An 18,454-nucleotide genomic window follows, 5' to 3' on the forward strand; every position below is an offset into this window, starting at 1 on the left:
TTTCCGCTGGTTTGTGACTCGATTACAGTGCCGTCCTTATGTTTTAGATTTTAGGCAATGGTTTCGCAGAGCCATCTAAGGAGAAAAGCCTTTCGAATCTTTTACCTTCAAAGTGTATTATTGTGAAGGATCAGATACATCTATAACGTATCAATTTCTCAGCCTTTTTTGGGATTTTCACGGCGGCTTATGATATACACGATTATATACAGCAGTGCCAAACTTATCATATTATTTCTGACAATATTTTTAACGGAATAGAGGGGTTTGGTCTCTGTAATATTATCAAATACATGTACATGTTTAAGGCTTTATAGATTTTAAGCCAACATTTGTTTTTCACCAAGCCTCTCATTGTAGTCCATATGGTCAAAATGACATTCGTGATGAATGAGTATTTACACAAGAAATGCCTTGGATTATTGAACGTTATCGGTCTCTCAAGTTCAGTGTTTCTGGATCTATCAGCACGAAATTGTCATACTGAATGAAAGACAGGAGATTTCCGTGAGTCCGTTTCCCTTTTTTGAGCTTTACGTCCGATCCGTCGAAAGAAATATTGCGAAAATCTGTCAGAACCATTAGCTTTACTGTTTCCCCTTTCTCCAGTGAGAACTGTGATACTAGAACAACAAGGTGGTCAAGTGCTCATTACATGCACGTTTACCTACCCTTGCCGGTTAAGGCTTGTCGATCACCATGAAAGCTTTTTCGTGGGGGTCGATATTGTCTAGATTCGCCCTGACAACGCCTTGATAAGACAGTAAACAATGGGAATTTAGGTCTAAAGTGCCAGTGGGCTTTGTCTAAAGACAATAGACCGTGTATTAGGCTGGGCCTGAATTCTGTCACCTGCAGGAGGCGAAGGCAAAATAACGTTATGCCAGAAAAGAAGACAGTGCGTTTGACGGGAGCCAAAATCATTGACTGGAAACGAAGCTGTGGGGAACCGCCGATGACCACGCAGCAGCAAACAGCCGATTCAGTCGCCTCGATTTATCGGCTGTGTGCGTTATCCGAACGCTGATTGATCGGCATGGAGCGGAGGATATGATGGTTACCTAAAATCTAGACGGGGTAGTTCGGTCATGATTGCGGCAAAGATCACATTAACGCACCGTCATCTCGGAACCATTCGGGAATTTCCGAAAGGTCGGAGAGGTGTTCGGATTTTCTGAAATGCCGAGAAAATCGTTACCTCGTCTGACGAAATCGCATGGAGAGTGGCAAACATCCTCTATGGACCACGTATTCTGTTATACATATTTCACCCAAAACCGCATTTTCGTTTTTTCCGGGTGTAGGCCTAACATTTTATCAAGCCGTATTGTTTCGAACTCTCCTAGCACAGAAACGTATATACCGATTTCACTTAAAGGTTGAGCATCAAGTCACAAAATGGCCAAGTGCGACGAAGGGGACTATGTATGTGCGCTGGACTCAAAGCTGCAGGATCGTGCTCGGAAGGAGCTGATGGAAGACCCACGTGAGAGGGCGTCACAGATTGAGTCAATGAGGAGTTGGATCAAGCAGCAAGCACACTTCCATTGCAGAACAGGTAAGTGTACGCCGAAAAGTTGTTGCGACAAAACGCTTACATTTTGCCGATGAACACGCATTTCGAACACTTTGAGACGGACTTTGAATTCGTTTTGTCGACACACGCAGGAAGCACTTTCTTCCCGATACACTGATTGTTCACCCCAAGCCGCGTAATACATGCGTTGGCAGCCAAAAACGTTGTGGTGAATAAAAGGTAAACGCAGCTACAATCCAACCTTGTGTCAGGAATTGGCGGAGGCGCAATCTGGTGAATAAGGACGATGAATCAAACTAAACTGGATGTAGTAGAAGTGTGCTGTCCAAATTTAGAGGTTCTAAAGAAGTTAACACGAAGCAATGAATATCATATTAAAATGCGTTCTCTTAATAAACACGTGAACATATAACATACAACACTGCAGTGGTACTGAATACATTAGTTGAAGTTTCCTTGGACAAAACAAACAATACACACAGTCAAACGTTTACACTAGCTCATCAGTCATCTCTTTTATAACCACGCTCATGCGATTAACGTAGAGTCCTTATCGTTTGAGGATGAACGTAGTGTCTATCTGGAGTCTATCGTATGAACGAAGGGTGTCATTCAGTTTGAAGGTAACGCTGTCTATATGCAGCTGTGTGAATGAATGACGTAATCTGAACGATGATCCTACGAACGATTCTGATTCTCAACGTGTCTGAACGATTATACTGGAAAAAAAATATTACAAAATTAGTCCAGGAAGTCTTAAACAAAGTACTAACCCACCAAAGTGTGACGCCGACGGTGGATTGAACTCCCAAGTGATGTTCTTGTACCGAATATAATCAGCTATTTGATCCTTGTTCCAAGCTTTGATGGCATCTCGAAGTTCAGCTTCTGCCTCAACCAGGTTCGTCCCGTTGTCCGAGTGCATAACTGTAGGGGCCCCTCTCCGGTACACGAATCTCCGAATTGCTTGTATGCAGGCGCTAATATTCAGAGAGTGTGCCACTTCGATACGTATGGCTCTTATGGCATAGCAAGTGAATACAACACCATAGCGTTTATGATCGCTTCTCCCTATCTTAATGAGGAATGGGCCAAAATAGTCCATGCCAGTGTGCGAGAAGGATGGTTCACCCCCAATAACACGGTCTACGTGCAGATCAGCCATCTTCGGCTGCATAGCCTTGGCTTGTTATCTCCGACAAACAACTCATCTAGCTACTCTCTGCTTGATGTGGTTGGTCGCTCCTGGAATCCAGTTCTTGGCCCTCAGACGTGATAGAACTACATTTCTGCCCAAGTGTCCTATTTGTCGATGAAGATCCTCTAAGATTATAGCCGCCACGGGTGACTTCTTCGGTATCAATATCTGGTGCTTTTGCTCCTCCGATAAAGCGGGTGCTTTCCCCAATCTTCCACCTACACGCATGAGTCCATTCTCCATGTATGGGTCAAGCTTTCGGATCGAACTAGCTCCTCCAACTCCACCTGCTTCCAACGCCTTTATTTCACTTCCGTAGAATATTTCCTGTTCATGCATGATGATACGCTTCTCTGCAAGTTCTAGGTCCTCAACAGTAAGTGTTTTCCTGCGCTTGCCTGGTTCTCCACTTCAAGATCCTCGCAACGGTTCCTCTAATGGTTTGCCACCTTGAAACTCTGTCAAACAGTCCTTCTAGCCCTGAAGATCGATCTTCCAGATCCACTGCGGCATTTACAACACCTTCAGTTCCCTTTCGTACCTCAGGGTCGTCCCTTGGGAATATCTTGCCTTGGCCATTCGCTCTCCTCTTTCGCAAGAAACTCTGGTCCGTTCATCCAGAAGGCTGTCTCTGTGGCATTCTTGAGCTTTAATCCTCTAGACACCAGATCCGCCGGGTTACTCTTGGTACCAACGTAGTGCCATTGGCTCGGCGTGCTTTCCTCAAGGATGATGGTCAAACGGTTGGCTATGAATGTGTGGAATGTACTGATAGTATTATTGACGTATCTCAATACTGTCATGCTGTCTGTCCAAAACTCCACTCGCTCGAACTCATAGTCCAACTCCCTCATGACCGCTGCTGCACTCTTAACAGCAATGGTTGCAGCTGTAAGTTCCATTCTCGGTATAGTCACTTTCTTCAAAGGAGCTACTCTCGCTTTCCCAAAGAGAAGACTAGTATGAAGCTGAGAGCTATCTCTTTCCTTGATCCGTACATAAGCTGCCACACCATAGGCCTTCTCGCTGGCGTCAGCAAACACCTGCAGCTGGTATGAAACATCTGTGAATTCTGCAGATCGAGGGACTTCTAAGTTCTCGAGTAGCAAGATGTCTTTGAGGCATTGGTTCCACACAAATCCACCTCGTCTATGGTATCATCCCATCCGATACCTTGCTTAGTTGCTCAGAAATTGACACTCAACAAACGTGCAGTTCCGGGCGTGGCAAAAAGGGGTATTCTTAGTTGAAGCGCCGACCAAACCCAGGTCACGTCAATTTGTGCGAGAACGCACGAACAAGAACACAAGGCTACGCGCTACTATGAAAGTTGGACGTTATGCAGTGTGATGAAGTGTCTCCATTCGAGAGTTGTTTGATGTATACGTTATGTTATGTTCCTTTCCGCAAAATATCGTCAGCCTTCTTCAACATACATGTCTTTACAGACGATCGCTTCCTCCTGCGGTTCCTGAGGGCGGGAAAGTTCAGTATTCTACGAGCTCAGAAGATACTATCGAACTACCTCGATGTCAGGACGCGTCTACCGGAATGGTTCAAAGATGTGGACCCAAGGGATCATAACATGATGAAAGCGTTGGACAAAGGGTACGAGATTTTAGAATGCATGGGCATTAGCATGTGCATGTACCCTTGTTGCCAAACCGATTTTCAGATATCTCCGTGTTAACTATCATCAATGACTGTTCAAAGCGACAAAAAGGGCGACGGATGTGGCCGAAGCCGAAGTTAATATTTTAAATGGCCACCAAGCACCGCTATCTGTAGCGCCATAGCCTACATTGCGCGAGGGAGTTTTCGCCATGCGCCCGAAACGCCAACGCCAAGAACGCCTATCCCATTGTTCGGGCTCACGATTACGATGTCGAACAATGGGAAAGCCGTTCGCGTTGGCGTTGTAGGAGATTTGCCAAAAACTCACTATTGACACGAGTGACTTCCACTCATGCTTGCGAGGTGGTTTTCAAGATGTATCTTGTGTTTTTTAATTTGGCCTACTGGTACTATACAGTATATATAAAATGCACGTCCTTTTCATTGCAGTACCTATCTTTCTGGTTACGAAGTGCCACAGCCCCTTTATACTGGATGACTTTCCTACCAAACCTTCACATGCCCTACTTGGTGTCCCTTTAAATCAATTCGGTTAAAAACCTATGTCAATCGAGTAACAGTGGCAGCTACATCAGTGATAGCAGAAAAAAGGGTCATAACAAACATCGGACATTGGTCTATTTAGTCAACGGCCTCAAAAAACTTTAGGATTGGATATCCCAAGGACATTCATTCCTGTTACATTGCTATCTCATTGCAGAACGATTGTTCCGCTTGGCAAGGACAAGGAGGGAAGACAGGTTGTCCTTGTTCGAACAGGTAGGGGACAGCCATAAGTTATTTTTCGTGTCTACAGTTGGTGTTTTCTACCAGGTTTCACCAGTCAGGCAAATCCCACTATGGACAAGTATCAGGCCGATCAAGCTGTCGCTACCCTCATGTAGTGCAGCACTTAATGCAACCAGGAAGTTGTCGTAGTATTACACCACCCTGATGCAACCATACCGATTTATCGTACACTCCGGATGCACAGTGGCATTGACTTTGACTCCCTCTTCCCCTCCCCCAACAGTCTCTTCGAGAGGAAGACAAATATGAAGACGAAAAAGGGGTGCATGGGGAGCCTAATTCATCGGCATTGTTAGTCAGCCTTTCAAAGTCTCTTCCCATCAGAATGTCGAACAACGCCGCTAAATCGGCATGGACTGCAAGGCGGGTTTTCCATATGGTTATGAATGGTATGTTTTAGGAGGAATTGAAAATGACTCTCATGTCCCGTTTGTAATGATGGTTGTGTTAACATGGATTGGGAGGTGGTGACGGCATAGCATCATGTAGTACATGTATGGAATATAGATTTCCGACCTATTATTTTCAGGACTTTACGACGAGAACGACTTTGATGACGTCATGAAGAACACCTACATGACCCTTGACCTGCTGTTGGCAGACGAGGCCAATCAGATCAACGGTTTTGTTTTACTGGTTGAATGTGGAACATTCTGCGCCTCACATGCCACGTGCTGGGGAACGGACACCATTAGGGATTATGTATCTTGCTGGCAGGTAGGCACGAATCATAATGTTCTAAAACACTGCAGGTTCCGATATAAGCGTTCGAAGACCCTTTGATTTCAAGAGCATTCTAATCAAACCTGAGGGCAAGAGTATCACGACTTACTTGACTTGCAGCCTTCTTCTCCAAAGGTATCACATGTCGCCAACAAGATTCCTACACTTCTTCCTTTTCTGAGCATCTTTCGAAACGTGTGTCCATCGCATTTGCTTCCTGTTCTTGAGAAGTCACCAAGTGGTCCTTGGGCGGGTTGGACGTCGTCTTCCTTGCGGATTCCACCCGAATGCATGCCATTGGTTGTTGTTCCCGGGCTTTCCCATCAGGGGGTGCATGGCCGAGACATTTCCACTTCCTCCGTAGGATCTGCAGTTCTATCGGCCCGACTTCCTCACCCTCACAGGTGCAGTGTCTGTGATTCCTTCCTCCAATCAGATGTTTAAGATGTATCTCAAGAGCTGGTTGAGGAAGGTCTGCAGTCTTGAGGTTCCCGCCTTTGTAGTCCTCTAAGTGTCACATCCACACAGCAAAACTGACGCGATGTTGGACACAGAGAGTACCATGCATATACGCCATTGCCCACCTGAGATTTTTCAGTGCGGCATGATGGACTACTGTACAGAATGCTCAGTTGGTCTCGCCACGGACTAGCATGGTGTCAGTGACTTTGCACTACACCACACACTAAGTACTGCAACGGCACCACACGGCCGACCAAGTTGTCTGCACCTCAACTACTGATATGACTGACTCGAAGTTGCTGTGAGCGTATTCGTGTCTTATCTTATCTTAACTTTTTTTAAATGCTCGTCAAAATGGCTGGCTGTCGTTGCACATGTGTGCACCTCGCGACTTCAATTCATGTTCAAATTTGAAAGTTTCTTATTCTTACAGGATGCTTATCCAATCCGAAACAAGGGAATGCATTTCTATAACATGCCGACTGCCCTGAGTGCAGTGTTGGGTATCTTTAAGATGTTCATGAAGGAGAAGATCAGAGACAGGGTGAGAAATAAAAATACTTATTTTACAAATAAAGCTTGATTTCCTTATAAAAATAATGATCTCTATATACATGTATGTCTGGCACTGAGAGTAAGACGGGAAGTTCGGGTAACATTAAAAAATCGCAATGTATTGTTAATCATACCGATATTCGCGCGGTTTTACACCGGTTGATACAGCAAAGTGTGAATCTTTCGTTGAAGTCTCGATACTAGCCGGGCTACAAGCGAAGAGCGAAGATGTTCGCCTTTGCGCAGCAAAGCTATTTTTATAGAGGCTTAAAGGGGGACTATAGGCAGGAGGCGAGGGGCTAATTTGGCCATCTTCAAGTGACTATTATACACAGTAAGGGCCATTGGTTATGTCTGACTTAACACCAGATATATCCCTCGTACAAGCGTGAATCATTTCGACCTACCGTGAGATGTGAGAGACCCCTATTTGCGGCTTTGTGTAACTTTATCGTGCCTGCTTAGCTGCTGCCGATATTGTCCCTCTAATGGCAAAATCACGGGTTGATCAAGCTGAGCTCGGCATGACGGAGTACAGATAGACCGGCGGCGCTGACCCGCCCCACATATCATTTCGTCAGCCTCGGCGGAGTAGGGTGCATACTGGGGGCAGAGATGCAAGCTGATCGGCCGGTGATACATGTTTAGATTGATTGGGGTACGATTGGTCAATCGAGGATCTTTACCCAGCCCGACACCCTAACCCATGCATTGAAGACATTTTGGTACCTTTGGTTTACTTTCGGTTAGAATAACAGTTGACAAGACTTCCCTTCGCGGACCAACAATAGAAAAACAGGTGTCGACAGAAGAGTTTTGCGGGAAAGCTCAGCTATTTAGCTTTTAAAGTATATCTTTGATTTCAGATGTACAACCACGCGAACAGTCCCAAGTCATTACACAGGTACTTCCCCAAATCGATTTTACCAGAAGAGTACGATGGAACAGCCGGTTCGTTGGACGAGAAAATCCGTAAGTCAGTAACAAATGTAATAGACAATATTTAATAACTTTAGGCCTACGTGTAGGCCCCACTAGTGGTATATACAGTATGTATTTATTTATGGTAATACAATGTACAAGTAATTGACATGCATGTACATGAACTCGTACATGTAACGACTGCATGGGCCTACAATCCAAAGCGCCCGCAAACGAGCGATTTTAATCCCCGTATTTGCGGTGGTCATCGCACATACAGGTACATGTAGCAGTGGTCATAATCTTAACTTGCTCGCATGCACGGCGCTTGCGATTTAATATCTACTGGTTTTCTACACATCTGCTATATTTTCAAGTTTTCCTTCTTTTCCAGAATCCTGGAAAGAATACGTTCTTGCGAACAGAGATGCGGTGATAGCCATGAACGAGTGTTACCTTGACGAGAGTAAGATGCCAAAGACACTCAAGTCGGAGGAGAAGTTGGAGGCGGACAGTTGGGGGATGGTCGGATCGTTCAGAAAGCTGAACGTGGAATAAAAGCCTGGTGGCAAGACTGTGACAATTCAAATAGAGGATGTACCAGTCAGGCAATCAGAATCCCCGAACGGCGAGTTGTCGCCAGTTCAGGCGAAAAACCATGGAAACTCCTCGATTCGATTATGCCACTGAGGATATATTATGTAATGGCGTAGCTATCGGGGAGTTCAAGAAGATAGCTCGATCTGGCTGTGCCGACACGTGGCCGAATAGACATTACGTACCGCATTTTTCTGAACGAGTAAAAATAATGTGCTATATCCCGGTGCGATATCTTGCTAAACCTTACACAAATAAAGCGATTTGGGAAATCATCGTCGAAATAGACTATTTTAAGAAAATGACACGGGTTATGCTTAGAATCCAAGACTAAAGCGGTAGTCGAATCTTCGGGTGTGAGCGCGAAACTACCCGATTTGCTGACAATTCACAATTCAGGGATCCTTGCCTGACTGATATACTGGTAACTCGGCCGTTTCCTGTCCTCAGCGCGGCCAGATGAAACTCTCAGAAAGTTTACCAGGGAGCACCGAGTGTCTCCACGGTGGGTACTAAAAGGTATTGGTTTACCTTTGCAACACAATAGAAACAAGGCCCTCCCATTACAGTGTTGGAGGGGTACAATCGGATAAAAATAATAAATGCGAGCCTTACGCCCCTCAGAATGAACTAATCTTTTATATGTTTCTTTTGTGTCGTGTTTTCCTCTCCAGGTAAACACGTATTTTTCTTCGGTCAACCGATACCTTAGCCACCGTGGTCTCTGTCGAAGTGATTTCATAAGCCCATCACACTGTATGATTACATGTACTCCTCCACTTATACATGTACCGTCGAAAAAACGGATTGGCGGATTCAACGGAATCGAATGTAGTCCAACATATTCACGAAAGACACATACATGTGATGAACTTAGATATCTGTAGTTGAAGACTATGCTCTGTACCAGGTATTTCTATACATTTGAACGTATGTTGTTACATCACCTAATGGAAGGTACAGGGCCGAGTTTTCATCTCCAGCTTGCTCATAATATTATTATATAATGATAAAAAAACTGCTACTTCCCAAATATTTCAGTTAGTTTGAGGCAACCCATGTATAGAGGGCATGACGTTGCACGTAAAGGCATACGTAAATAGCCGTTTTCGTGACGTCTCTATTGCCTGTATTACACTGTGTCACAATAAAGTTTGTTCAATTCATATTTATCAATCTCACTCAAATGGTCTCGCTGTCCGATTTTATACTTGTCCCGATCGACCAGCTGGGTGATGGTTGGTTTTCCCTTCTTCTTCGCGCCGAAGTTCTCGGGGTACTGCATGATCGAGTCGAGGTCGTAGGCGGCAAGGAGTTTCAGGTCTGTCCTGGGACGAAACTGGGCCCTCGAATCTGAAAGAACAAAGACATTGATGAGGCCCGCACCCAGTTGTATCTTGCTTCACCTCCATCTGGGACTCGCCGTATGTAAAATTTGGGAAGATTCAACAACATGATTGTCACAACAATATATCAAGGGATGATAACAGTAATCAGTGTTCCCACTCAACGTCCTTCTGTGAATGTGGGATTATTGTGCACCTGATGACTACACATCAAATATGGTTATCCACGCTGCTTTATTGGCAAGCACTTTCGACAGGGCTCGCAGCCATCGCAGGGCGGATCGGCTTCTGGACGGTTTTACAGTTACGAGGAATTTGACGGCACCAGTCTTCAAAGCGGCTAAGAAACCAATTACAGTACTTATGGTACTTACCATAAATGAATAAATATGAAATCATTGCTACCGATAACATTTCCACAATTATTTCAGGTGATTGTAAGGCATGAAAAGACCTATACCTGGGTTAATATTCGACTTTAATATTTTGATATACTCGTCCCTGTCTGGTCTCTGATGTTCATGGACGAACCCCAGCGCGTGCATCAGCTCATGCACTACCACACCTTTGCCAGTCGCACAGCTCTTGGCGATGGAAACTGCTTGAGAATCTTTCATGTACTGCATCCCTACATCGGAGGAGCACCTACAAGGCCCAGATAGATTTTATTTATAGGAATTTTGAAATAAATCGATATTTTGATAAAGTGCTTTCATACTCGCTAACAATGCGTGGAATGGCTAAGAACATGCTTCGGACTGACAAGTGCTGTCCTGGTTGACTTGCATAGAAATGCATGACCACTTTGGGACAAAAATCACTGTCACAGATTGTGAAGGTGTTCTGCTAACGGAGGGCATTCCCAGGATTACAAGCTCTAGCGTTATGTGGTCTTTGCGATACATGTTAGCAAGAATTCATAAAGGCTAAGATTCGGAACTTAGAAATTCAAAAACTCAAGTTCTTTTTCAAAAGGGTTGGTAAAAGTTTCCTGAACTCAGATACTAAATGTTATTGATTGTAAATACATTACCAAGACGAACAAAATGATACCTTATTCAGCTCTGAACTCCCAGAGAAAAAATTGATTATTTACTTATTATTGAATTTCCCGATATTATCTTACCCATGTCGGCTTACAAATTTCACATGGTTTGGTTGATCCGTCCATTTTACAAACCCAACGCAGGAACATCGTTCAATATATCTCATCGCTTCATCAACGTATTCTTTTAACGAAATGTCTGGATAAAGAAAAACGGGTGTCTTGTATACTGACCAACTCCCCGAGATGAAATGCGTAAAATCAGCGACATATTTAGCTGAACCAAAAGCCTTATTTTCATGCAGATCCAGCGCGAATCTACATAGGGAACGGAGAAGATGGTAGTTCTGTTATTCCTCCCCTAGGATTTGACCGTAAAATGATCGTTGCATACACACCAAACGATCAAGAGCTGTTTTTGTAATCACTGTAAGAACCAGACAAAATGAGAGATTCCTGTCCACCGAACGACACTGCAAGATTGTCACAACCGGACCAGAGAGGACATAGTCCGTGAAACAATCAACAACCAGACAAAAGGAGGCATGGCAGTTACACCGCTTAGACACTATGAGGCATGTTAGGCTACTCTATGTCATGGCCATAGGCAACAGGAGACAGTGCCGCCTCTTAGTGAGATACAGCTAGACTGTACTGCCACAACCAGCAGACGAAAGGCGATATGACTGTTCGTTCGTGAGACACGGTGAGACTGTCACAACCAGACATTGCAAAAATGCCTGGCTGGCCATGGTTACGACATCTAAAGACACGCCCAGCGACTTTGGTCTATGTTCTAAGCCATACACGAATCGATTCTAGCTCGGTATGTAACAAAGATGTCCTATGTATCTATCAAACCCGAGTCGTTCAAATAACAAAAAACAAATAAATTGAAATTAAAAGACTCTAAACGAATTGTTACGTGCTGGGATGTTACTTTTATAGGACGCTGTCTTTTTTGACTTACCAAACGACTCATCAAAAATGTACGGCACAATTGCGTAGGGCCATTTGTGTAAAGAAAGCGGTACATTTCGTTGTATCTGAAAAAGAACAAGGTCACGTCCAATTACTGTATGGCCGGGTAAGAGCCGTTCTATCAGAAAGTGACCATTGTATGGCCAGTTGACGACAATTGTGAGGCTGACGCGATGTGATAATCTTTATGTGGTATTCAGGAGTGAGAAATTGAACGCCAACGTAGTATCAATTTGGTCAGCGCGGGGCATGTTGCATACCAATTTGACCAATTATGTCATCTGGGGTTGGATTTCTATTCACGAGTTTGCGCTGACGACGTATACGGCCGACTCTGAAGGGGTATACATACCTTTTGCGTTTGCAGAGACAGCATAGGTGCGTCAACTTGAAAAAAGGGGTAAACTCACCATTGACCTCCGATTAGGGGTGCCATCCACTGCCGCAACCACGAGAACAAGACCTATCCACTGATATAAAAACCGCCACACATTGGTAAATCCAGATCGCATCTTTGAGTTGTCTCGACTCAAACGGATTCAGGTTAATCCGATAATTCAATGCAGTTCCATTTCTGTTGTCAACAATTCTTTAATCTATTCAGCATTCAAGATTGATTGATACAGCTGCAGTGTTACGAAAAATAAAGACATCATGTGTGTACAATAGAGAAAAGTCTATTGAAATAAAAATTGAGACAAATATTGGCGTCGTCGTTTTATAACGAACGCATGCAATGATATCGATTGCCCTGTCTCATGCACAGGTTAAGTATCCAGCTATTGTGAAATCCATTTTTGTGGGCTGTTACAGTACTGATCGTCTCGCCAGGAAGCTTAACTTTGAAGGGACAACTTGGGCGCGGATTCACCAAGCCAGGAGCTTGACACCATGCGCCGCCATCCTTGTCGTACCAAACTAATGCTGACCTCTGGTAACGATTATCGCCAGTGTTGCGAGGCAGTTCTGGACATGACTTGTGAATTTCCAGCAGGCCTGTGCATTGTTTATTGGAGTTTAAGGATTTTTCAGTGATCCTGTTTGGAGAAGTTGCGGTCCTGCTGGCAGCTGTTTTTGAGTGGAAAACCAACATATCTTATGCCCAAGTTGGAAATTAAAATTTAAAATTTAAATTTCCTGCAGATCTCGTCGTGAAAATATTCCTGGAACAATTCATCCCAAATAATCTCTTATTGACCAAATCAGTATTTTGCGAAGTCCCAACCAGACTGCAGGTGTGAACGTGGATAAGCGCGTCCCGGCCCTCGGAGCATCCTTACCCATCCTGACATAACCTGTGATTTTTCAATATACTCCAGCTCTCGATATTTTGTATACGAGATAGGGGTATCAAAAACATGTATCTCAGGATGCCTTGAGACCATGCCAGAGACCTTCATCCTCCATCCTTAAGAATCGGGAGTATGCGGAGCCCATCATTAAGATACTGACCAGGTTGCATCTTATGTCACATTATAAGAATAGCATGGACTGGCGGAACATGAAGCTTGTTGTTTCAGCAGAGACTTTCACAACATGGAAGTAGAGTACATGTTCCACTCGTCGAAGCGCTGATTACAATCAAAGACAATGTCACAACCTTAACCCTTAAATGGCTAACGGCGCAGATCTGCACCCAACCATGAAACCCCATATCTGCGACATTGGACATACCCCCATTAACGCCAATTTCTAACAATACGCGGAAGCACCATGCACTCCAGTTGGTCTGATGTTGGCGAGTATGGCATTTTAAGAAAGATGGAACCCCCGGGACAGAGATATTATCACTACCAGCGCGAGTGTCTGTTTATCAATCATTGATGACACAGTCATCTCTCCTACCTGAATGAGTGGTGTTCACCCGCTCAACACATCAGACAGACTAACAACCACCCAGTCAACTGAAGGGACATCCTTACCGCCGGTGAACTCATCAGACGGACTCACAGCCATTCAACTGAAGAGACAGTCTTTCCGCCTTTTTAACTCATCAGACAGATTCAAAACCTGTCAGTTAGCGGAAGAGCCAGCCTGATAGCCTGTCCATAGTCAGACAAATTCACAACGAGCTGGTCAACTGAAGAGACAACCTTTCAGACAGACAACTTGCCAGAAGGATTCAGAATAAGCCAGTCGGCTCACGAGACAGTCTTTTTGTCGGTCAACCCATCAGACAGATTCACAACCAGCCAGAACGAAAATTTCAAGGTTTAACAGGCTTGGATAAATCTATTACAGCCAGACTCTTGGATACGCAGCTGACCAAAATCACCAAGTAAGCATCCCATAACACCAAGGCCGACTTCAGAAAGACGCAGCTGCATAGCTAGCCAATATGGCTCATGTTCCCAACCTGCGTAGGCCTACCAGCGACGTTCACATCACAGACCCTCAACGCTAGGACGCTTTTTGAGTTCAGACTGCCCTGGAAGTTGCTGCTAGTGACGTCAGTCCTCGTGACGTCATAACCCTGGTGACGTCATGCCAATCGATGACGTTTTAGACACATTAGTTCTGTTTTGATTCGGGAGATGGCACAGGCGTGTCCGATGACGTCAGGGAGCCTCGGAGTAGTCTGCTCGTGACGTCACGCTACGTCCCTAGTGAAGAAACGCCTTGCCAACCGATGGCGTCTTTGATGTCCAGTCGGCACTCTCTTCTTCCGATGTTGGTTCGCGTGCAGTTCTTGAATGTGCGTCCGTTTCCGTTTCAGTGCGAGCCTATGCATGAACTGTATGTGTACGGGTTGACTCCGTCGTGTAATGGGCGCCCCAACCACGTCTGCAATGCGACGAAGCTGTTCAAGTGAGTATGAATGAACAAAATGTGGCCGAAATCGTAATTTCGTATATTCAAACATACGCATTCGTCGGTGAAGGCCACCATGAGAATACATGAGCTGTGTCGAGCTTTGCCTTTGCGAAGAGGCGTTCTCCTGTGTGGCGTTCCAAACGGTGTCCTTTGGGGTTCAAAAACCACGGAAAGAATGAAATTACCGTGATCTTACCGGTCGCATGCGGCGAAAATCAAGCATACTTACCCGGCACAGGATTTAATGTTGACCATAAAGGACGTTCTCCCGGGGCGAGGCCTTTCCACTGCACTTCGGTTGGGCTGACACTTGCGATTACCCCAAATGTGGGTGACTCGGTTTCAGCATTGTAGTGGGGTGACTGCGTATGCGCTATACCCTTACAATCCAAAAGAAAGAAAAGGCCCTCTTTTATTGCTACCTTTAAGACATTACCTTTCGGTTATCAAGGGGGCCGATTGTCGGGAATGACACTGCACGTAGGCATACATCATTCTTCGGACCCCAAATATGACGCGTTATAGTAGGCCCAGTGATACCATAAGTAACCTCTAAAGTCTACGACCATATCACGTTGAAAACAACGGTTCTCGTCCGATCACCGAAGCAAAGCAACGTCGAACGTGGTTACGTGGTAGGTGACCGCCTCGGAATACTACGTTTTGTAGACTTTTGAGTTTTCTCTTCATGTCCCAATCGTTGTGTTTCTTTTTCCCTTCTACGATTGTTGAAATGAGAATGTAGGCTACGTGGTAAAAGCCCCGATTGTGTAACGAATTCTTTAATGCACCAATGTACCACATGTAACCCTAGGTCACTGTGCACTCCCTTTAAACCAAAGTCGCCAGGAATTTCTGTGGTCGCCAGACAGAGGCCGACCTGAAGTAAGAAGGCTGGGATGCAGCTGCTGCCTTTAGCACTTTTCAATGCCATGGCATGTCTCATTGTAGAGCAAAAGTTCTGGACCAATGGGCATTTCATGAAGTTAATGTCCACGTCCTCTTGAACAAGTCGAGTATGGGTCATCGATCAGTTGTTTCAATACTTTACCTTATCAAATCATACATGTAAGGGTGGACAATATAAAAAGGTGTAAGCTTACATTGCGACATTTCATCGACCAAGCGATTTAGGAAGTGCCGTATAGGTTCTTTTTCGTTAACCTTATTGATATTATCAGGTTGTCGGTCGCCTAGTCGTTGACCCGGCCTTGTCAATATATACTCAGGCTTATAAATCACATTTGATCACTTGTTCGGAGAATGTACAGCTACAGGCCGGACTTGAATTAGTATGCTTTCTTCAATTTCAAAGCTGACTCGAAGTTATTACAAGTCCCCATCGTGGGGCGTTGATTCCATGCAATACACGCCTGCTGAGCTGCTCGACATTCGTGGAGCAGCCGACCCCGACAAGGAGGGAATAGTGGTCCTGGTTGTCGACAAGCCAAGACAAGCAATCCCATTCGGTGATTTCAAGAACAAGACAGAGCAGCTGGCCGCAGGGTTGATACGCAAAGGTCTGCAGACTGGAGACAGGGTGGCCCTTCTCTGCCCACACTCGAGTACTCAATCTGTGAGTATGCAATGGCCAGGACCGGTGCCATCTTGATTCGGTTCCACGTCAGCGTTGAATCCAGTGATTCAGTGAAGTTTGTACTGAATCACACCAGAAGTCGCTGGTTGATTGCACTTCCTGGTGACAAGGATGAGAATTACCGCCTTCTGGCGGAGATGATACCTGGTTTAGCGAAACAAGGACCATCAAACTGACAGCAGATTTGCCCCATTTCGAAACAATCTTCATGATTTCCTCCGATGCCGATTCTTACCCTGGCACAGTACCATGGACTACGCTATTCACAGGAATACAAGATGGCGATCTGGACAGGATGCTGAAGCACCAGGCAACCATTGACAGTGACATGATCCATTGCTGCTATTGTACTTTCGGAAGTACGGGAAATCCGAAGTTTGTGGCTATTTCGGGTCACTGGATGACCAATAGTTTCCGTGCATTCTTCAAGAGGTTGGGCGTAAACGAATACGACAGAATGATGAGTGATCGACCGATGTTTTATGTCGGTGGTAATACCATTCTAATGCAGCTGAGCATCGGGTGTACATTCGTTTCTGTCAAGACTGCAACCACACGAAGCTCAGAAGGGCCTCAACTTCTATTTCAAGTGTTTAGAGGTCGAGGGCATTACTGTTCCCTACACGCTGCCGTACATGTTACCGGAGCTACTTTGACTTATCCGAAATGGCATGGACGTCAGTAAGATCAAGGTTGGCATGACCAGAGGACAGGTGATTCGTGGGGACATGTTGCGAAGCTTTTATGAGTTGGATTTTCCAACAGTGAACGAGTACGGGGGGACAGAGGCTCGACTCTTCTCAGTGATCCCATTGATATCAAAGTTGCGAAGACAGGCATCGGTCTTGACAATGAGATAAAGATCATTGATGAGAACGGTGTGATTGTCCCGGTTGGAACCGAAGAAGAGGTGTTCGTCGGGAGCCCGTTCATGTTCGTTGAGTATTTAGGAGATGAGGAGAAGACAAGCCAAGCCAAGGATTCTATGGGCTGGTATCACACTGACGACAACGGAGTCCTGGACGAAAATGGCTACCTGACAATTCATGGCAGGAAATCAGAAGTCATCATCAAAGCGACGGTGAAGATTTACCCTTCGGCGATTGAGAAGGTCATTCGCAAGCATACCAAAATCCGCCAAGCGGTTGCATCAGGGATTCCTCATCCTGTCATCAAGGAGGAGATATGCCTGTGCATTGTGGCGGAGTCGGGTGCGGATCTAACTGCAGAGGATGTGCCTGTTTACTGTAAGGAGAAGTTCCAGTGGGATGAGACGGGTTCGGGTTCGATGCCTGACTATGTCCTGCTGTTCGACAAATTTCCGGCTGGTGCGACTGCGTGGAAGACAGAGAGGAGGAAGATACGGGACGAAGCTGTCCAGCGGGTTGGGGCGGACAGAGAGGGGTGTCGATTATAGAGGGATTCCTTTCGAGATTGCCGTCATCGACGGTAACTGAAATGTCTCGCCAAGTAAAATTTGAATGAGTTCAAGCTCAAGTTATCATGGTAGACTCTCTTCTGTTGCACATCATCATTGTAATTTGGACAAGTCACAAGAACATACTGCTACACGTACAGAAAGTTCCAGACGGAAAGGCATTGAAATACATGTACATGTAATTGTGATTTTGTCTGTCCGGTTTCAGTGGTCATGAAGAAACATGGCTTGAATCCCACACTTGAAGTAAATAGGAAATCTAAGAAATGTCGCGATTCAATCTTTTGTTGATTTCTTATTGTGAAGAAAGTGCCAGTAGTGACAAATCCACTTCGGCAACTTTGATGTTTCACCTGTCATACGTGTACCTTGGCATCTTACTCGCAGGCATTTGGTGACAAAGTGACGTCAGCAATATTGATGTCACTGAAGGAGCCTGACCTGAACATGAGCTTCAGACGGATCTGTAAGAGAGGAGAGTACTCAATTCATATTGACCTGCTACGTAGAGTTTATATGAACACCCATTCAATTTGTTGACTCAATAAACACAATAACGAAAATTCCTGTTTCATGTTCCCTCAATATCAGTGTCGGGTGTAGCTAGTGGAGGGGGTGGGTGCTACTTATGGCTTCTTTTCGAAGTATACATGCTCAAAGCGCTTCTTGGAAGAGTGTACGCATGACTCGTCGCGAGCATTCCTTCGTAAGGCAAGAGCATGATAAAAGATCATACGACAACTAGGGAGACCAGCGATAATTCATCACGTTTTGACCATCAGTTTCCTAAATAACACTTTTAAAGTATTCTTGCCA

At 45.0% G+C, this 18,454-nt stretch overlaps 3 protein-coding genes, 1 non-coding gene and 1 pseudogene across 4 annotated transcripts; 4 read left to right on the plus strand and 1 right to left on the minus strand.

Moving 5' to 3' along the window:
* Nucleotides 1-431: 431 nt before the first annotated feature.
* LOC135495845 (alpha-tocopherol transfer protein-like) lies at nucleotides 432-8,422 on the plus strand. Its single transcript, XM_064784826.1, has 8 exons — nucleotides 432-507; nucleotides 1,379-1,558; nucleotides 4,184-4,343; nucleotides 5,071-5,129; nucleotides 5,689-5,876; nucleotides 6,778-6,888; nucleotides 7,766-7,871; nucleotides 8,215-8,422. Exons 2-8 carry the CDS (start codon nucleotides 1,399-1,401, stop codon nucleotides 8,376-8,378), a joined length of 948 nt encoding a protein of 315 aa, XP_064640896.1. The 5' UTR covers nucleotides 432-507; nucleotides 1,379-1,398; the 3' UTR covers nucleotides 8,379-8,422.
* Nucleotides 8,333-12,365, minus strand: LOC135495846 (astacin-like metalloendopeptidase). The gene is made up of 5 exons (XM_064784827.1): nucleotides 12,200-12,365; nucleotides 11,779-11,854; nucleotides 10,890-11,007; nucleotides 10,224-10,408; nucleotides 8,333-9,770 (listed from the first exon to the last, which is right to left on the minus strand). Exons 1-5 carry the CDS (start codon nucleotides 12,299-12,301, stop codon nucleotides 9,550-9,552), a joined length of 702 nt encoding a protein of 233 aa, XP_064640897.1. The 5' UTR covers nucleotides 12,302-12,365; the 3' UTR covers nucleotides 8,333-9,549.
* Nucleotides 12,366-14,824: 2,459 nt separating this feature from the next.
* Nucleotides 14,825-14,986, plus strand: LOC135496424 (U1 spliceosomal RNA). Its single transcript, XR_010448678.1, has one exon. It is a non-coding gene; the product is annotated as a U1 spliceosomal RNA (small nuclear RNA).
* A 174-nt stretch (nucleotides 14,987-15,160) lies between these two features.
* On the plus strand, nucleotides 15,161-15,275 carry LOC135496416 (5S ribosomal RNA; annotated as a pseudogene).
* A 688-nt stretch (nucleotides 15,276-15,963) lies between these two features.
* Nucleotides 15,964-17,617, plus strand: LOC135495274 (medium-chain acyl-CoA ligase ACSF2, mitochondrial-like). Its single transcript, XM_064783738.1, has 3 exons — nucleotides 15,964-16,183; nucleotides 16,470-16,632; nucleotides 16,966-17,617. The coding sequence occupies exons 1-3, from the start codon at nucleotides 15,964-15,966 to the stop codon at nucleotides 17,615-17,617; spliced, it is 1,035 nt and encodes a 344-aa protein (XP_064639808.1).
* Nucleotides 17,618-18,454: the final 837 nt, after the last annotated feature.

The sequence above is a fragment of the Lineus longissimus genome, chromosome 11, assembly GCF_910592395.1.
Source record: "Lineus longissimus chromosome 11, tnLinLong1.2, whole genome shotgun sequence".
Lineage (NCBI taxonomy): Eukaryota > Metazoa > Nemertea > Pilidiophora > Heteronemertea > Lineidae > Lineus > Lineus longissimus.